The sequence below is a fragment of the Convolutriloba macropyga genome, chromosome 15, assembly GCF_964194025.1.
Source record: "Convolutriloba macropyga chromosome 15, txConMacr16.3, whole genome shotgun sequence".
Classification (NCBI taxonomy): domain Eukaryota; kingdom Metazoa; phylum Xenacoelomorpha; order Acoela; family Convolutidae; genus Convolutriloba; species Convolutriloba macropyga.
Window position 1 is genome coordinate 30,087,764 of NC_134482.1, and position 21,152 is coordinate 30,108,915.

The window sequence follows — 21,152 nt, forward strand, 5'->3', positions numbered from 1 at the left end:
AATTAGGGTGCAAGGTACTTTGGTTGTACATGCAATAAAGTTTTGCATCACTCGAAACGCCACAATAAGATTACCGTTAACATTTCTTCCCTTAACGTTGTTTTCAGTTTGTGCGAAAATTTCTTCGGCAGGAATTGACGTATTTATAATGGCAGCGCTTGCATGAGGCTCTGACAATCTCGTCTTCTGAATTCATCAGTGTTTAGATTACAAATCACTTCTCAATAAACATAACTCTACCTTGGTAAATATTTCAGTTGTATATTTGATTCTTAATCATGATTGATACCTTTTTCTTTCCCTGTCAGTTGTTAATTCAACATTACATCAGCTTTTTCCAAAAGTAAATAATATCAATAGGTGAAGAAAAGAGACGCAGGTTCTTGTTCCAATTCTGGTTAATCTGAAAAGAGAAGGCATGAAAAAAAGGTGAAATGAAAAAGGCTTATAATGTCAAGGAATTAAGTTGATATCAAATAATATCAGGAACCGATTTCGTTGTTCTATGATCATCATCATCATATCTTAAGATCACTGAAAAGTATTACAATAAGATCACCCGATCGCTTTCAGCAAGAACCCCTTCACCGTAAGTACGTCAGGGGATGGTCTAAAGGAGAATATTGTTCGCACCATCAACAACAGAGACAACGAGTTGCTAGCATGAATTGTCATCATGAGTTGCAAACCGGTGATACTACGTATAAATAATTATTAAACACCTAGTTGCGATGCAACAAAGTTAGGTTTTCTGGCTGTTTGTTTTGAGACTAAAATGTCGAATAGCTATCATTATTCTCTAGTTCTGAGAAACTCTTAGATTGTAATAAGTGTACCAAGTGCGAGTTTAAAACGGTTTGTTTTTCATTGCTATTCGACGTGACACTGTTGGCGCTCTTTCTATTTCATTCGAGAATGAAATTATAGTATGCAATACTTTGCATCATCATTTAATAATACAACACTTCTATTTTTTTTCTGAGATGGCAAATTGCTGCTGACAACTGTTCTTAAAAAAGCTTTTGACTATACTGAACATTTCTTATTCTTTTCTGAAATGTTCAAGTGCTTCTGGCTTCTTTTCTGAAAAGGTGTAAAGGCTGTCAAAATACTCTTGGCTTCTCTTCTGGAAAGGTTTGAAAGCTATCCAAATGCTTCTGACTACTTTTCTGGAAAGGTTTAAAAGCTAATATGATTTCAAATTAACCAAAAAGAACATTTGAATTGATTTAAATACCAAAAAATTAAAACAGTTTTTTGCAAATCATTGTGCATCAGAGCTGAGTTCCTTGTTTGAAACTCCAGGTTTCCGACTGAAACCTGCGTAGCGTCACGTAATCTGCATAGCGTTCTAGCAATTTAGCTCTTAGTGTTGCATTATGGCGCAACGTTTGGCTTTGGCGACCTTTCGGTCGATTACCTCTTTTGAACATTGCGGAGTTGACTTGCACATCGCAATCCGAAGTCGAAGTAAACGTTTCTGTTTGGGCGTTAAACACATTCTGATATTGCTGATGAAACTATTCTGTTTGGGTTTGGGCACCAACCAAATGTTTTCGATGACTGTTAAATGCGAAAAGTTTCTCTGTTTGAATCTGGACATCGGCTAACTATTTCCGATAACTGTTATACTCAGAGATGTTCAATTGGCAGAATCTGAGCAGATATGTGTCGTTTAACGTAATTTGCCCTAATTAGGGTGCAAGGTACTTTGGTTGTACATGCAATAAGGTTTTGCATCACTCTGAAACGCCACAATAAGATTACCGTTAACATTTCTTCCCTTAACGTTGTTTTCAGTTTGTGCGAAAATAATTTCTTCGGCAGGAATTAACGTATTTATAATGGCAGCGTTTGCATGAAGCTCTGACAATCTCGTCTTCTGAATTCATCAGTGTTTAGATTACAAATCACTTGTCAATAAACATAACTCTACCTTGGTAAATATTTCAGTTGTATATTTGATTCTTAATCATGATTGATAACTTTTTTTCCCTGTCAGTTGTTAATTGAACATTACATCAGTTTTTTCCAAAAGTAAATAATATCAATAAGTGAACAAAAAAAGAGACGCAGGTTCTGGTTCCAATTCTGGTTAATCTGAAAAGAGTAGGCATGAAAAAAAGGTGAAATGAAAAAAGGCTTATAATGTCAAGGAATTATGTTGATATCAAATAATATCAGGAACCGATTTCGTTGTTCTATGATCATCATCATCATATCTTATGATCACTGAAAAGTATTACAATAAGATCACCCGATCGCTTTCAGCGAGAACCCCTTCATCGTAAGTACGTCAGGGGATGGTCTAAAGGAGAATATTGGTCGCACCATCAACAACAGAGACAACGAGTTGCTAGCATGAATTGTCATCAGGAGTTGCAAACCGGTGATACTACGTATAAATAATTATTAAACACCTAGATGCGATGCAACAAAGTTAAGTTTTCTGGCTGTTTGTTTTGAGACTAAAATGTGAAATAGCTATCATTATTGTCTAGTTCTGAAAAACTCTTAGCTGGTAATAACTATACCAAATAAAAGTTTTAAACGGTTTTGTTTTTCATTGTTATTCGGCGTACCACTGTTTACGCTCTTTCCATTTCATTCAAGAATGGAATTACATTATGCACTACTTTGCATCATCATTTAATAATACAAAACTTCTATTACTTTTCTGGCACGGCGAATTGCTGCTGACTACTTTTCTTAAAAAAAGCTTCTGACTCTACTCAACAATTCTAACTGTTTTCTAAATTTTCGAATGCTTCTGACTACTTTCCTGGAAAGGTTTAAAAGCTGTCCAAATGCTTCAGACTACTTTTCTGGAAAGGGTTAAAAGCTGTCGAAATGCTTCTGACTACTTTTCTGGAAAGTTTTAAAAGTTGTCGAAATACGTCTGACTACATTTCTCGAAACGTTTAAAAGCTAATAATATGTCAAATTAACCAAAAAAAATTTTTTGAATAGATTAAAATGACAAAAAAGTAAAACAGTTTTTTGCAAATGATGGTGCATCAGAACTGAGTTTCTTGTTTGAAGCTCCAAGTTTTTGATTGGGAAGTCTAACAATCAGGAGTTCATTGATTGAAACTCCAGGTTTCTGATTGAAATCTGCGTAGCGTTCTAGCAATTTAGCTCTCAGTATTGCATTGTGCCGCAAAGTTTGGCTTTGGCGAGGTTTCGGTCGATTGCCTCTTTTTATCAATGCGGAGTTGACTTGCACATTGCAATCCAAAGTAAACGTTTGTGTTTAGGCGTTAAACACATTCTAATTTTTGCTGATGAAATTGTTCTTTTTGGGCATCAACCAAATGTTTTCGTTGACTGTTAAATACGAAAATTTCTGTTTGAATCTGGACATCGGCACACTGTTTCGGATAACTGTTATTCTCAAAGCGATGTTCAATTGGCAGAATCTGAGTAGATATGTGCAACGTAATTTGCCCTAATTAGGGTCCAAGGTACTTTGGTTGTACATGCAATAACGTTTTGCATCACTGCAAACGTCACAAGAAGATTACCATTAACTTTTCCTCTTCTCTTAACGTTTTCAGTTTGAGCGAAAATATTTTCATCGGCAGGAATTGACGTATTTATAACGGCAGTGTTTTCAGAAGGCTCTATCATTCTCCTTTTCTGTAGAATTTTTGTACCAGTTAAATTTTCAAGTATTTGAGCACTTATGTAATGTCGATTATTTATGTACGCTTAAATTTTTTTGTAGAATCTTATCACAGTGTTGCATAGTTTTAGTTACGAACAGTATTTTGCCGATTACAGAAAAATTGAATGTTTAACCGAAAGGGTTTTATTGGATAGATGCTAACTATAACCACCATTAACAACGAATGCCTCAATTGACCGCATTAAAACATTTACACAAAGTTTAACTTCTCACAACGTTCTGAAGAGTAATATCACTTGTCAGAAGAGTGCCTCATTCAATTGCCTCAAATCAGAGAAGGGTCAAATCACTCATTCAGACTCTTGTTTTCGTACATTTCGAATTCTTTTGATTCTACAAACTCTGATTGCTTTATCAGATTGATCGCCAATGTCTTTACCTTCTGAGATCTTCATTGTGAAGGAGAACATTCAAGCTCTGTGTCACTTTACTAAATTTTGGGAGTTGGTCGAAGTCATTGGATTTATCAGTTGCTGGTCCGTTGAAGTTAAATTCAGTAACTGGCAGGGAATGATCAGTGAAAGTCTTTGATATCCCTAAGAAAAAAGAGCAAGCAAAGTGGTGTATCTGAAAAGTTATAAACAAGGAATTGAGTTCACGCAAAAGAAACAAGTAAATTAGATCCAAAATATAAGCCAGAGCGCCGCGGATATGAGGAGAGTTTGTTTTACTGCAGATGAAATTTATGTCACTAACATCCTTACAGCAGAAGAGCAAAACCAAAATGTGGTGGATCAATCAATTCTCCGAAAAGGGTTAGATTATCTCCAATGACCCCTTCCTTCAGCAGATGGAAGTGCAAAATTGCAATTTCGAAACCATTGTATCAGATGTTGAGGTTATCAGACACCCAGCCTCAAGCTCTTGATTGGAAACCTGCTCCCTACGAAATCGCAAACTCCATAGAAGACGAATTTATGCCGAGAAATCCGAGCGTAGTAATTAACCCAGAGAAACAATCCCGAGTCAGGAGGGCAATGAAAGTTGAATCTCTGGCTGAGCTGCTGCAATTACACGGTGAAAATTGTAGTCTTCCACTTACTGCTGTTCCATGTCGAAACGGAATCTTAGAGAAAGACAGCACTGGGAAATTTTACGATGAGACATACAGAATTGACCGATTATTTTTTAATGGGAACAAAAGGTGGCGATGGCATTGACGATTAACTTGTCTTCCAACAACTGCCAGCGTCAAGAGTGTACTTGTTGTATGAAAACTATCACATGACAAAAACTCTGCCGAACAAGATTGTCGCAAAATAGATCGGGCGTTTGTCATGTTTTCTGTCATTGAGAGAGCATTTGGGATGGCCAAGAGACGCAAAAATTGGTGGCAGCAAAAGAGCTATGCGTTGCAACACCATAAACCAGAAAAAGGAACTTTTGGGTTTTACAGATTCAAGGACCACCAGAAAACAAGGAACTTTTGGCAGCAGATTCAAGGACTTCGGTTAGTGTTTTGGTTTTTACGTAGTATGTTTTGTATTTAAAGTAGTATTTTTTTGAATTCTCCTGTTCATTTAACTGACATACCAGTGCACCCCTTTTGGAATGTTTCGCAGAAAAAAGATGTGATTTTCAGAAAAGTATGTGAACTCTGTCTCTCTCTCTCTCACTCTCTCTCTCTCTCAATTAACTGACAAAAGGAACCAATACAAACCTGTTAGAATGTTTCTCAGAAAAATAATTTCAGAAAAGTGTTTGAACTATGTTGGTATGTTTCTGAGAAAAAAACTTTCGGAAAATCATTTGAACTCTGTTGGAATGTTTCTCAGAAACATACTTTCAGAAAAGAATTCGAACACGCACACACACACACACTCTCTCCCCTTTTCATATAATTAACATAACCAATAAAAACGTTCGAACGTTTTTCAGAAAAGTATCTGAACTCTATCTCTTTTAGGTGGAATGTTCCATCAGTCCCGGCGATGTTAATCAAGAAAAAAACCGTCCTGGACACAGTTCTGAAGCAGAATGGGATCTCTTGACTGGGAAAAAAGGCCAGTCTGATTCCGTGATCCGGCAGATGAAATTCACTGAGACGAATCACTATTTTCTTAGTTGTATTTAAATCAATTTGAAAGGAGCAATCGGTTTCTACAAAAACAACCCGAGTTACAGAGAAGCTATTGCAGAAAATTCGAACAATTTTTATGACTTCATAAACAAAAGCGAAGACAGAGACGATTCTGATCCTGCTGATGATCACTCTTATACTTCAGAGTTGTTAAACTGAATTTTTTTGATGAACTGTTCGCTGATTTGCTGCTAATGGATATTAGTTAATTTCAATTTTCGTCTAGTCAGTTTTGGATGTCGTCTTTAACTAATTGTCTCTCCGTAAATGCTTTCTTTGCAGTAACTCATTAAGAAACCAGATATCAAAAAATAAAATGCATTAAATCGTGTTTGTCATAGAATTGAAAATACATCAAAGTCACACAGCTTATTCAAGATATTTTTATTAGCTTCAAATTAGTCAATAGATGAGTCTGGTTAGTTCAATTAAAAGTATCGTGAAAAGCACTTTTTTCCAACACTAAAGTAAACTTCTGTCATCAGATAAACTCTTGCAGCCCTGTAGGCCTCCAACTGCCCACAATTGTGTTCAGCTGTGTATTTATTACCCGAAGGGCTATTTAACAGCTCTTTAAGTTAACTGCTGTGAAGCTAAAACATACATTGTCACATAATTCTGAGATACTTTATTCACATAATTCGTCACACGGGCTCCACTAGACGGCCATGGGTTAGCCACAACGCATCAAATCTAGGACGCCTTTTAGCACTGTCATGTGACATCCTGGAATTTTGAACAAGTAGCCATAGAATAAAAGTTAGATTTGATTCAAAATGGGCTGTGAGGCCGCCCCATGACTGGCTCTAAAAGCGCCGTTTCACATGTTCTACTATTGAATATAGCCCCCGCATGCACCGATGTCAAATTTAACATCGGTCGCCTTTAGCCATGGTATTGCTGAGTAATGTACCACTAATGCTCATTGGTATTGATACTGTCCCCTATGTGCCGTCATAAAGAAACTGGTGTATGTCTAACTAGGGAATGACATCAAATTTTTCCGGCAATCTGCCGGTTTTTTTTTAATTCATTTGTAACTTGAATGAAGCTCTTGGAGTTTTTTTTACGAATCGAATAAAGTTTTTGGATCAAATTCCAAAGCAGTTTTCAATAATATTGGAAAAAAATAATTTTTCAATAGCTGCCTCAGCTTCTCAGCCGGCTATTATAGTGCTCCTATTTTCTTTACTTCGTCGAATAAAATTTTTCGCTGTACCCTAGTTCACGACTTGTTCAACATTTTACGTGAAATCTTTTTGACTTCTCTGGGCTATTTTGACTCTTCTCTCATTCTGCTTAGTGTTTTTAGACAGCAAAGCAAATCAAAGTGAACAGAGTCTTTATCAAAAAAACGAAATCAGAAATAGAAGTGGAATAAACCCATAGAGCCCAGTTTCAGATGCATCTGACTCGAATTTGGTTCTTATAAGTCTTTGTTAACATCTCTAAAACTCATTGGTATTACTACTAGCTCCTGTATCGTCTCACTATGAAACAGGAGTATGTCCAACTACAAAATGACATCATCAAAGTAATTCGCACTTTAAAATTGTTTTTCTACAAAAATCTTTTTATTTTCTTTTCTCTTCTTTCAATCTCAATCATGGTTATGGGAATCAACGGCGGTTTTTTTCCGGCAGTCATCCGGGTATGTTTCAATTTCTCGGGTTTTTGTAGAAATTTCAGGTTTTCATGAAAAAAGGTTTTTGTTTGTTTGCCTGTACTATCTGAAAAAATAGTTGACTTTATAATTTAAGGTTATATTTCTTTTGCTATCTGTCCTAGGATTGCTATTGTACTTACTTTTATTATTTCTGGAATTAGATTCTGGTTTTACGAAAAAATGATTTTTTTTGGTGAAAAGGACTCCGAAATCTCTCTGTTTTCGATAAGTGAACCAGTTAAGTTAGTGACAAAAGATGGAAAACGTTTTTTGGTGAATAAATTCGAACTGCAGTGTAAGAGTGAGCGTGATGTTTTTGGTTACGCCTGCTTTTGAAACAGAGCTATAAATATAGTTGTGAAGAAATGACATAAAGTTTTTTGAGAAAATTCGGTTAGGCAATAGGAATTTTTGTAGCCATTAGGCGAAATTTGTCAACTAAGTTTGTTTGAAAATTAAATGGATGATAAATCATTCAAAGACGGTACTTCGGAATCCACTGGATGCTGTTTTTATTATTGAAGGTGTCCCTTACAATTGTCTTCATTTGAAAATTTTATTAGAGTGCATAAAATTTGTACTACTTTTTCAATGTAATGCATTTTTGGACCCCTTGGCAAAAGATCTTGGCAAAAGCTACAAAGGGAAAAGGGAGAAAAGAAAAATGTGATAGACAGTGGGGTGATTGGACAATGGGCCTAAACTGAAATTCAACAAATGCTCGATTTTTCAGAAAACTGACTGTTTTGGTGATCTTTTTCAATTGGTTTTCGTCCTAAATTTTAGTTTAGTTTTGTCTATTAGCTAGAAAAATTCTTTTGCCGAATCGAACTTTCTTTTTATATCCCATTCCCTTGTTCGTTTTCTCTTGGTGAAAGAACTTTCGTGAAAGACGGCGTTGAACAATTTTCAAGTCGTTTGCACTGAATTTTGAGCAGCTTATTCGCATATTGCTGTATAATAGCCGCCTCTCAGTGGGTTATTATAGCGCTCTCATTTCTACGACTCGACTTTTTAATAGCCGACCTCATCTTCTCAGCCGGCTATTATAGCGCTCCTATATTTTTTTTACTTCGTCGAACTTTTTTTCGCTTTACCCATTTTGTTCGTGAAGTTTTGACGCTTCGAGTCGCTTCCGGAATTCTTCCGGCTATGTTTTTACTTCGTCGAATAAAAAAATGTTTCGCTTTACCTCATTTTGCCGCTTTTTCGACATTTGCGTGAAATCTTTTTGACTTCTCTAGGCTAGTTTCACTCTTCTGTCATTCTGCTCAGAGTCCTTTTGAACAGCAGCTGCTCAGCAAAGCAATTCAAAATGAAGAGAGTCAGTATAAAGAAATCAAAGTCAGAAATAGAAACGGGATAAACCCATAAAGCCCATTTTTAGATGCCCGGTCCTTGTTCTTTGTTCTCATAAGTTTTAGTTACTATCTATAACGCTTATGGTATTGATACTAGACCCTGTAGCCCCTCACTGAGAGACAGGAGTATGTTCAATTACGAAATGACATCAAAATGAATCGCACTTAAAAATGTTTTTATACAAAAATCAATTTTTGTTGATATTTTCTTTTCTTTCAATCCCAATAGAGTTATGGGAATCACAGGCGGCTATTTTTCGGCAATCTGCCGAGTATGTTTTAAAACTTTTGTTGGAGTGAATTTTGAAGCTGGAAATGCAACGCTAAAAATGTTTTGGAGTGGTGTGGGTGCTGAACACAATTGAAGAATGGAGCGCAAAGAGAATGGTTTTTGTTCATACCTGTGTTTTTGATAGAGCCAGAAATTGATGTGTGAAAAAATGTAAGCCAGCAAAATTTTTTGTTCACGTGCGGCTTCTTAAAACACTTTTTTTCTTATTTTTTTGGTTTAGAAGTTTGATTACGATATTGTATTATTTAAAGTTTGTTTTGATGGTTATTTGAAGGTTTCTGTTAATAATGAGAATTATATACCAATTTGCAAGTTTTTCAGCTATTTTGCTGAATTCCGTGCGAATTTTAGTGATTTTTCGCCTTTTTTGTTTTACTGCTCTGTATGGGGTTTTAATAGACGCTTATTGCTTCAGAAGTATTTAGATAGCAAGTGAGCGTAGTTTTTTGTATTAAACGTTTTTTGATGAGAAAAGATAATAAACTGAGGAAATTTAAATTAGTTTTCGAATTTTATTTTTTTTTCTTTTTAGATGATTTTTTTATTAATTGATGAAATTGTTTAATTCTCCATGGAAAATTTGACTGTGTGTGCTCTCGTATTATCAAAAATTCAAACTTCTCTCAATTTTTTCAAGTTAGTAAATTGCTTTTTGTAATCTTTAAGTTTTCATAGCAACAGGTCTTTTTCTGTTTGGTTGATAAACGGAAGAAAGATTAAGGGGGCGGGAAGAGGAGTGGCTTAGCTTAAGCATGATAGATCCCGTTTTGGCTTTTTTTGTTTTGATGACTCTTATAGAAGTCAAATTTTTGATGTACAACCGAAGGTCTTCTATGTTCAGGTTGCCCCGGAGCCGGTGTTTTGCGACGAACCGATTCCTCCCTGGATAATTGTGCTGGTTGTGGTGATCGCTGTGCTCATTTTTGGCCTAATCTTCATCATTGGATGGAAGGTAAAATCAAACGATTGGATACAAGAATTTCATGCTCATGAGAATTCATTACTACGAAGTATGAAGCTATTATTGTAGTTGGGTGCCTTTTACTCCACATTTTTTGGTCGACAATTTTTACGTTTCGAGTGCTACTTGACCTCTATTGGCGGCCTCTATTTACGCCCCCCCCTCCCCGCCCGCCTCGCTCTATAACTGGGGTGTGTATACAAAAACGGAAAAGGTCCGTTTTCCTCCTGAAATCTTAGCAGTGGGGGAAAGCAGTGGGTTTGAATGAAAAGCAGCGGGTATTGGTGGAGCGTCTTTTGAATCGATATTTTTGTACTTAAGCAGGGTACTTAAAATTGGAAAAATTGTTTAGATCAATCTGTTGAGCAAAATGAGAGCGAGGAGATGAAATATTAATTACTCTCCAACGAAGTTTGAGGCAATTATTGTAAACGTGTTGGCATTTTACGACTCGAAGAGGAGTATTGAGATTCTACAGGATTTTTAGCTGGTCATGACTTGAAGTTTGACTTTTGTTTTCGAACATTGACTTCTGTTTTAGAATGTTGACTTCTGGTTTCAAACAATGGACTTTAAAAGTAGCTAAGTTTGTAATGTATAGTAATTCAGAACTGATGGTAATATCCAAGACTAAAAGGTCTTTTCGAGAATTTTTGGCCCCATAGAAGTCCCTCCGACCTATCTAAACTACCAGCCCCCCCACCCCCCTACCCACACACACCTGGCCTCACGCCCGCCCCCGACTCCCCGCAACTACACCTCCACCTACCCACCCTCATTTCTACCCCAAAATTGACTTTTTACACTGTATTTTGCTTTTTTTTCTTATTTCTGAAACAGGTAGAGTTAGATAGGAGTTTTTATTGCACGACACATGGAGTCGTTTCCCGTTTTCTACCGGCTATTTTTTATGCCGAATTTTTGACTGACTATTTTTGCTGTTTTGCTCTAGAAGTGACTTCTCAAGTTACTTTTGCAAGCTTCACTTCTTCATTTTGAGTAATTTCAATGTTGCTATTACCATAGTGATTTTTAGCGGTTAAGTAACAGCGTGGGCGTAGCTTAAGATGTATGACCGCTATTCCGGAGGGCATTGATTCGAACACCTATCAGTTCGTACCCAAATATTTTCTAAGCTACACGCCCTAAGTTAAATTGCACCTGCCTGTCGTTCTAGAGCAATTCATCCGACGTTTGTCTAAGTTTGATTTTATTTTCGATTTTTTTTGAGAAAGAGTGAGAAAAGTATTTTTGAGAACATTTTTGCCTGAGTTACGTGCAACATTTTCAAAGCAGTTTTGAGTGTAGCTCATTGAACAGATTTCTTGCTGATGTTGTTTGGAAGTTTAATTCCTTTTTTCAACTTTCGATGAGTAATTGCTCTCCGAGTTTTCGCTGACCGTTTCTTTTATGCACTTTTTTAATTACTCTCAAACGAAGTCTGTCTGTCTGTCTTTTTTATGCAATTTTTCGCTTGACTGATTTTTCGTCTGACGCTTGACTTCTCGTCCTCAAAAACGGGTTAAACTGGTAGCGCCCAGCGGCATTAAGTGCTCTTAGAGTTTTTCAGCTTACTATTCTTCAAGTATGCGATTCACAGAATCTGTTTTGGAGACTTATACTTATGGTGTGAAGGGCGGTTCTTAGAGGTTGAAGAGATCCCCACCGTTTACCCCCTCCCCACTATTGGCCCTACTCCCACCCACCGCGCTGTTGCCCCCAACCCACCCCTTCTTCCCCATCAGCCTCCCGGTGCCCTTTTAATAGTGACCCCTTTTGTCTAATTAAAGCATTTCAATTGTATTGGTTGTTAATGAGAAGTCAAATTGGAGTGGTGATATAGTCGCGCTGGAGTAGTAAAAGGAGCAAAAATCGAGTAGTTATAAGGCGTGTCTTTTTAAGGCCGCCATTAGCCTCTCAAGGGCTTTTTTAGGCCTTTAATCGCTTTACCTTCGGATCACGTTATTTGTTTTATGTAAGTCGCGAGTCGCGATATTTACCTGTGACTCGTGACTTGCAATTCAGTCTTCTCCGATGTCGATGTTGTGCACACAAAGTTTCTGTAGATCTCACCCCTGTGTGTTATTTTGTCCCAACTGTCGTCTAGATTCGATCATTGCTGACTTACTTCACTCCACACAATGACTTTTCCACTTAAAGTTTGTTTTTCTTTGAACTCAAAACAACCATAGGAATTCATCCTTGAAATTTGTTTCATAGTTGTTAGAAGCGCTGTTAGTTTTTTTCTGTTTGAGATTTTGCAATTTGAATTACATTATCTTTTGATCACGTTTTACATGAGTCACGGTTTTCATGTTTGATTGCTGACCTACTTCACCCACTCTTTCTACTGGATGGATTCTTTCAGTCATTCGATTACGCAATGTTGTGAATACTGTCAAAGTCAAAAGATCAAAATCAAAAGAGACCGGATAAGCAAATAAAGCGTGGTCATTAATTCATTGAGAATTAGGTTATCAGAGCTCATCAGAGTGTTTACTAGCTGACATTGGTTTTAAGCTTATTAGCTTTCATTTTAGAAGCTGAATTAAGTATAGTTTTAGAATCCAACTAAAACTGCACGCCAAATTAGTACATTTTTGACACTCAAAAAACAAACAAGATTTCTGTCAATTTATCGCTTTTTAATAGGCGCCTCAGCTTCTCATTTGGCTATTATAGCGCGCCTATTTTTACTTGTCGGATAAAAATGTTTCGCTTTACCTCATTTTGCCGCCTTTTCGACATTTTGCGTTGGAATCTTTTTGACTTCTCAAGGCTAGTTTCACTCTTCTCTCATTCTGCTTAAAGTGTTTTAGACAGCAGTTGCTCAGCAAAGAAATTCAAAATTAACAGATTCAGTATAGAAAAAAAACGAAATCAGAAATAGAAACGAGATAAACCCATTCTGCCCGATTTTAGATGCCCGTTACTCGCACTTTGTTCCTAGTTACCATCTCTTATGCTTATTGGGATTGATACTAGCCCCTGTGTGGTCTCACTACGAAACAGGAGCATTTTCAGCTCCATAATGACATCAAAATAGTTCGCCCTTTAAATTTTTTTGTACAAAAATCCTTTTTTCACTAGTTTTTTCGTCTCTTCTTTCATTCACTATCTTGTTGTGGGAACCAACGGCGGCTAATTGCTTGCAATCTGCAGTGTATGTTTCATTTTCTTTTTCAAACCGATGTGCATCAAGCGCGTCAACGGCGTTTATACTCCGGCAATCTGCAGGCTATGTTGTGTATGTGATTTCTGGCTTGACCGTTTTTTGTCTGATTCAATTGTATTTTTGTCCTCAAAAACGGGATAACAGGTAGCATCCAACGAGCATTAAGTTATCTTAGAGCTTTTCAGCTCACTAGTCTACAAGTAAGCAATTCACACAAAACTGTTTGGGAGACCTATACTTATGGTGCGAAGGGCAGCTCTTAGGGCACTTATGGTGTGAAGCCCCCCCCCCCCCCCCACCACCCACACACACACACACTCTCACAGCCCCCCTCTCCCCCCGCATCAGCCCCCCCCCCATTTCACCCTCATCCCAACCAATGCGCAGCTTTCAGGCTGTAAGGGCCCCGTGCACCCAGCGATCACCTCCCACCGTTGCCTCCCCACTGCTGTCAATTTCTATCTTCTTTTGGCCGGCCCTCATCTATTATTAGGCTCCTATTTAAAAATTTGTTTCGCTTTAGCTTTTTGTCGCTTTTTGTTTTTTGCATGAAATCTTTTGAGATCTCTTGGCTAGTTGCATTGTTCGCTCATTCTACTCAAAGTGCTTTTTAACAGCAGTTGCTCATCAAAGCAATCTAAAATGAACAGAATCAGTATCAAAACAGGCAATCGAAAATAGAAAAGGGATACCCACTACTTGGATTCTGTTTTTATAATTCTTGTTAACCATCTCGAAGGCTTATTGGTATTGATAGTAGCATCTGTATCCTTTCATTAAGTAGCAGCAGTAGTCTAGCAACAAAATGAAATGAAAATAGTTCGCAGTTTAAAAAATTTTTCTTACATATATCAGTTGTTAGATTTTGCTTCTCTCAATCGCAAGTGGGGTTATGGTTGTCAATGGTGGATATTAACCGGTGTTTTGCCGCCTGTGTTTTCAAATTGCCTTTTAAAGAGAAGTGAGAGAATGGTGTGAGAGAACAGATTTTTGGTTTTGAGTGCTAATTTTTTCACGTGCGGCAGTTTGACTTTTTTTTCATTTTCATGACAAATTTTTTATAAGGCAATTTGTCCGCTCTAATACTGCTTAGATGCACTCTCTAGGACACCTAAAGGGCAACTAAAGGTTTTCGAGGACTCTGACCCTAATTAAAAATGGTATTATTTTGCCTGTTTTGTTGACTGTTGTTTAAGTTAACATACCGATTTCAAACTAAATTAATGATTTTAGCGATAATGACATTAATTGTTTCCAAAAAGTAACAATTTGCGATTTTTTGGGTTTTTCTTATCTTTTGTATATTTTTTTTTTTCGATGTCATTTGGTCTCATTATATACGGTCATTGTGCACCATCCCATTAGATCAATATTTGGCTGCCCTTTCAGGCGTCCCTTCTAAAACAATTTAAAGGTTTTCTATATCAAACAGTTCCCTCTACACAAACACCAATTGCTTTCGTTGTTTTTGTTCCGATTTGAACCATTTTCGTAGTTTTTTTGTTCTGTCACTTAATCTTATTACTTAAAGTTGGCATCGGCTTTCTAAATCATATTCGAGTTTATCTAGCTTCTCAAATTCGAAGCTGCAGTTTCAACAACTTCGACACAACTTGTTTTTGAAAACTTTTTCATTTACGATAGCTCTTGTTTTGCTCTACAATTAGATATAATTGGATCTATATAATGGTTGATGTTTTTAGCTGAAAATTCAATTTGCTTTGACGTTACTTAAAACTTTTTTTAATTTTCTGCCAGCCTTGGTTGCTACTTTTGTTACGTGTTCACCTAAGTGTTCATCAGAGCTGAGGTATTTGTCTGATAGACAGTGCCAAAGACTGATAGACAGTGCCAAAGATGTTGAAGAATTCAAATTTGAGTTTCTTGTTTCATTGACTTTGATGCTTCCTCTTTTCAATGACATTCTTAAAAATCGCTTTTTTGCAAATGTTTGTGTTCCTTTATTTTGCCCCTAGTGGCTTTCGACGACTTTGCTGTTTCATATTATAAATCCCATTGTGGCAAAATGTTTTGAGTGTTACATTGCTGCAGAAGATATCTTCGTCAACGCTATTTTTCTAAAGGAAAAGATGAAATTTGTTTAATTTTTTTAAAATTTTGTTTGTTTTCTGGTTTCAGTTCCTTTGTTCTTTGAATTGTAATTTATCACTGGTCTGCTCTGTTTTTACAATCCAAGAATCGGATTGCTTTGGTGCTCTGTTTTTTAGTAAGATATTTTTACACTTTTTTAAAAGACTTTGATCTTTCAAAGCTCGATAAACAGCTTAAGCCCAGTGAGCATCAAGTTTCATTAGAGCCCGAAACTGTCTTGTAGGACTTCAACTACTTAGAGTGGTGCAGCTGATGGAAAGGCTTTAGTTCAAGGTTTAAAGGTTATGTTTAGGAGTTTTTGAATTTTTTTCATTTTAGTTTTTCAAGCCTCAGGGATCAGAACGACTCCTCTAGAATCTAATAATAGCCTATTGCATTGGTAGTGGCAATGGAATTGTTTTCAATCATTCAATAGCACAAATTTGGTCAATTTTTCGATAAAGTTCAAGTTTTTTTAAGTTGTCTTATGCTCAGTTTTCGTTCCTCAGAGGCCAGGTAGCCTCACCTATGGTTTGATTGTTTGTTACTGCATTGTTGCAAGTGGCAATGGAATGGTTCTAAATTTTTTGTTCTAATTTGAAATTTATTCATTTTGAAAATTGTCATGTTCCTATTTGATTGATCTTTAAGAGCAGGTGAAGTTTTTAATGGCGTGAAAATGGGTCCGCTCTGAGACAATAAAATGGTTCTAATGAATTAAATTTAAATTTAAGCTACATTTCAGTAAGATTTGCAATTGCTTCGTCAGTTTCTTAATTTATCGATCTTTACGGGCCCATGAAACTTTAATAGGTCTCGCAGATATGTTACTGAACAGATTTCAGAGTAAAAAAACTGGTATTTAAGATTTTAATTTTGAAAAACTAAGAAACTTCCTTTTATTTTTGACATTTGATTTTAAGTGTTTGTCATATAACTCGATATTTTTTATCTTTACTGGCCAGTAAACTTTCAAGGCTTTAATGTGGTTTAATGGATATATTTGAATAGATCAATTTTGGCATTCAGTATAAACATTTCAAGAGTTTTAGCAACGATTATATTTTTGTTGGTCTTTTCTCTTTTTTCCCCACCCCCGTTTGCGCCTCCCAGTTACAGAGCACCTGCCATTACAAATTAAATCATATATCACTTGTTTCAGATTTTTCTTCTCTCAATCGCAAGTGGGGTTATGGTTGTCAATGGTGGATATTTAACGGTGATTTGCGGTCTATGTTTTCAAAATGCTTTTTAAAGAGAAGTGAGAGAATGGTGTTCAAACAGATTTTTGGTTTTTGAGTGCTAATTTTTTCACTTGCGGCAGTTTGACTTCTTTTTTTCATTTTCATGACGAATTTTGTATAAGGCAATTTTTCCGCTCTAATACTGCTTAGTTGCACTCTCTAAGACACCTAAAGGGCAACTAAGGGTTTTCGAAGACTCTGACCCTATTTGTCTTCATGAATTAAAAATGATATTGTTTTGCCTGTTTTTGTTGTTCTTTGTTGTTTTCTTGATTACTCTCCTCAATGATAAGTCACATTTTTCAGCTAACAATCTGCCGGCTATGTTGTGTATGTGATTTCTGGCTTGACCGTTTTTTGTCTGATTCAATTGTATTTTTGTCCTCAAAAACGGGATAACATGTAGCATCCAACGAGCATTAAGTTATCTTAGAGCTTTTCAGCTCACTAGTCTACAAGTAAGCAATTCACACAAAACTGTTTGGGAGACCTATACTTATGGTGCGAAGGGCAGCTCTTAGTGCACTTATGGTGTGAAGCCCCCCCCCCCCCCCCACCACCCACACACACACACTCTCACAGCCCCCCTCTCCCCCCGCATCAGCCCCCCCCCATTTCACCCTCATCCCAACCCATGCGCAGCTTTCAGGCTGTAAGGGCCCCGTGCACCCAGCGATCCCCTCCCACCGTTGCCTCCCCACTGCTGTCAATTTCTATCTTCTTTTGGCCGGCCCTCATCTGTTATTAGGCTCCTATTTAAAAATTTGTTTCGCTTTAGCTTTTTGTCGCTTTTTGTTTTTTGCATGAAATCTTTTGAGATCTCTTGGCTAGTTGCATTGTTCGCTCATTCTACTCAAAGTGCTTTTTAACAGCAGTTGCTCATCAAAGCAATCTAAAATGAACAGAATCAGTATCAAAACAGGCAATCGAAAATAGAAAAGGGATACCCACTACTTGGATTCTGTTTTTATAATTCTTGTTAACCATCTCGAAGGCTTATTGGTATTGATAGTAGCATCTGTATCCTTTCATTAAGTAGCAGCAGTAGTCTTGCAACAAAATGAAATGAAAATAGTTCGCAGTTTAAAAAATTTTTCTTACATATATCAGTTGTTAGATTTTGCTTCTCTCAATCGCAAGTGGGGTTATGGTTGTCAATGGTGGATATTAACCGGTGTTTTGCCGCCTGTGTTTTCAAATTGCCTTTTAAAGAGAAGTGAGAGAATGGTGTGAGAGAACAGATTTTTGGTTTTGAGTGCTAATTTTTTCACGTGCGGCAGTTTGACTTTTTTTTTCATTTTCATGACAAATTTTTTATAAGGCAATTTGTCCGCTCTAATACTGCTTAGATGCACTCTCTAGGACACCTAAAGGGCAACTAAAGGTTTTCGAGGACTCTGACCCTAATTAAAAATGGTATTATTTTGCCTGTTTTGTTGACTGTTGTTTAAGTTAACATACCGATTTCAAACTAAATTAATGATTTTAGCGCTAATGACACTAATTGTTTTCAAAAAGTAGCAATTTGCGATTTTTTGGGTTTTTCTTATCTATTGTAGTTTTTTTCGCTGTCATTTGATCTCATTATATACGGGCATTATACACCATCCCATTAGATCATTGTTTAGCTGCCCTTTCATGCGTCCCTTGTAAAACAATTTAAAGGTTTTCTATATCAAACAGTTCCCTCTACTCAAACACCAATTGCTTATGTTGTTTTTTTTTTGGATTTGCACCGTTTTCGTTGTTTTTTTGGTGCTCTGTCGTTTAATCTTATTACTTAAAGTTGGCATCGGCTTTCTAAAGCATATTCGAGTTTATCTAGCTTCTCAAATTCGAAGCTGCGGTTTCAACAACTTAGACACTACTTGTTTTTGGAAAATTTTTCATTAACGATAGGTCTTGTTTTGCTCTACAATTAGATATAATTGGATCTATATAATGGTTGAGGTTTTAAGCTGAAAATTCATTTTGCTTTGACGTCATTTGTTTACAACTATTTTTGAACTTCTGCCGGCCTTGGTTGCTACTTTTGTTACGTGTTCACCTAAATGTTCATCAGAGCTGAGGTATTTGGCCACTGATAGACAGTGCCAAAGATTTTTAAGGATTCGCGTGTTTCATTGACTTTGATGCTTCCTCTTTTCAATGACATCCGTAAAAATTGCTTTTTGCAAATGTTTGTTCTTTAATTTTGCCCGCAGTGGCTTTCTACGAATTGTTGTTTCATTTTATAAATCCCATTGTGGCAAAATGTTTTGAGTGTTACATTGCTGCAAAAGATATCTTCGGCAACGCTATTTTTCTTTAAAAAGAAGATGAAATTAACTTGATTTTTTTTTTAATTTTGTTTGCTTTCTGGTTTCGGTTCATTTGTTCTTCGAATTGTAATTTATCACTAGTCTGCTATGTTTTTACAATCCAAGAATTGGATTGTTTTGGGGCTCTGTTTTTTAGTAAGATGTTTTCACACTTTTTTAAAAGACTTGGATCTTTCAAAACTCGATTAACAGGTAAAGCCCAGTGAGAATCAAGTTTCATTAGAGCCCAAAGCTGTCATGTAGGACTTTAAGTGCTTAGAGTGGTGCAGCTGATGGTAGGGGTTTAATTCAAGGTTTAAAGGTTCTGTTAAGGAGTTTTTGAGCTCAAAATAGTTTAAATTTTTACGTTTTACTGCAAACTTAAAACACAAAAGTTGATACTAATTTTTGAATTTTCTTTTGAATTTTCTTCTTTTTTTGAGTTTTTCAAGCCTCAGGGATCAGAACGACTCCTCTAGAATCTAATAATATCCTATTGCATTGGCAGTGGCAATGGAATTGTTTTCAATCATTCAATAGCACAAATTTGGTCAATTTTTCGATAAAGTTCAAGTTTTTTTAAGTTGTCTTATGCTCAGTTTTCGTTCCTCAGAGGCCAGGTAGCCTCACCTATGGTTTGATTGTTTGTTACTGCATTGTTGCAAGTGGCAATGGAATGGTTCTAAATTTTTTGTTCTAATTTGAAATTTATTCATTTTGAAAATTGTCATGTTCCTATTTGATTGATCTTTAAGAGCAGGTGAAGTTTTTAATGGCGTGAAAATGGGTCCGCTCTGAGACAATAAAATGGTTCTAATGAATTAAATTTAAATTTAAGCTACATTTCAGTAAGATTTGCAATTGCTTCGTCAGTTTCTTAATTTATCGATCTTTACGGGCCAATGAAACTTTAATAGGTCTCGCAGATATGTTACTGAACAGATTTCAGAGTAAAAAAACTGGTTTTTAAGATTTTAATTTTGAAAAATTAAGGAACTTCCTCTTAATTTTGACATTTTCGATTTGTCATATAACTCGATTTTCTAATCTTTACTGGCCAGTAAACTTTCCAGGCTTTAATGTGGTTTAATGGGTATATTTGCATAGATCAATTTTAGCATTCAGTATGAACGTTTCAAGAGTTTTAGCAATGATTATTTTCGTTGGTCTTTTCTGTTTGTTCCCCGCCCCCGTTTGCGCCCCCCCCCCCAGTTACAGAGCACGTTCCATTACAAATTTAATCATATATCACTTGTTTCAGATTTTTCTTCTCTCAATCGGAAGTGGGGTTATGGTTGTCAATGTTGGATAGTTACCGGTGATTTGCGGCCTATGTTTTCAAAATGCCTTTTAAAGAGAAGTGAGCAAAAGTAAATCGTCATGTAAAAGTATGACACGTGCGCCCACTAAGCTTGGGGGGATGTGGGGGCACAAACGGAAAAAGATCCTCTTTTAGTTAGTTTGATTGTTTTGGTTTCAACTTTGAGATGTTTTTCCTTTTAGCTGACTTTGTTCAATTGATCTTCTGGTCAAGTACAGTAGTTTTCAGTTTTGCATTCAATTCTGTGAATTGGATTTGAGGCCTCGTACTGCTATGTTTTTTTATTTCGTCAAATAAAAATTGTTTTGCTTTACTTCATTATGCCGCCTTATCGACATTGTGCATAAAATCGTTTTGACTTCTCTTTGCTAGTTTCAGTTGTTGCTCATTCTGGTCAAAGGGCTCTTAAACAGCAGTTGACCAGTAAAGCAATCTAAAATTAAGGCAATCATAAATAACAGATCAAAAATAGAATTGGCATAAACCTTTTAAACCCAATTTTGGATAAACGCTTAGTTACCATCTCTAATGCTTATTCGTATTGATACTCTATCCACTGTATCCTCTCATTAAGGAGAAGCAGTATGAGAAGCGAAATTAAAAGTTGGAACTTTAAAAATGTTTTTGTGCAATAATCAATTTTTATTTCTGTTTTCAATTCCAGTCGGGGTTACGATTATCAACGGCGACTGTTTTCCGGCGATCGTCCTGGTATGTTTCAATTTTCAGCCTCTTTTGTTTTATCTGCTGTTTCCTCCAGAGGCATTTCCAATAATTTACTTTTGACGCATTTTTGTTCTTTGTTGCTTTCATTCGTGCAGTATATGGTTATAATCTTTCTATACCATTACTTTCAAATACTTTCAAGACTTGAAGTTAAGGCATCTGATATATGAGATATGGTTGAAAATTATAATGGATTTGTTTTGTTTGAGTGAACATATTTTGTAGCTGTAGCATTACTTTGTCTTTG

At 36.3% G+C, this 21,152-nt stretch overlaps 1 protein-coding gene across 1 annotated transcript in view; it reads left to right on the top strand.

Annotated features, from left to right (window-relative positions):
- LOC142354240 (integrin beta-3-like) overlaps positions 1 to 21,152 on the top strand; it is a 402,746-nt gene that overhangs the window by 377,807 nt on the left and 3,787 nt on the right. The window contains exon 17 of the mRNA XM_075406494.1: positions 9,929 to 10,039. Coding sequence (XP_075262609.1) covers positions 9,929 to 10,039 — 111 coding nt within the window. The remainder of the gene's footprint in view (positions 1 to 9,928; positions 10,040 to 21,152) is intronic.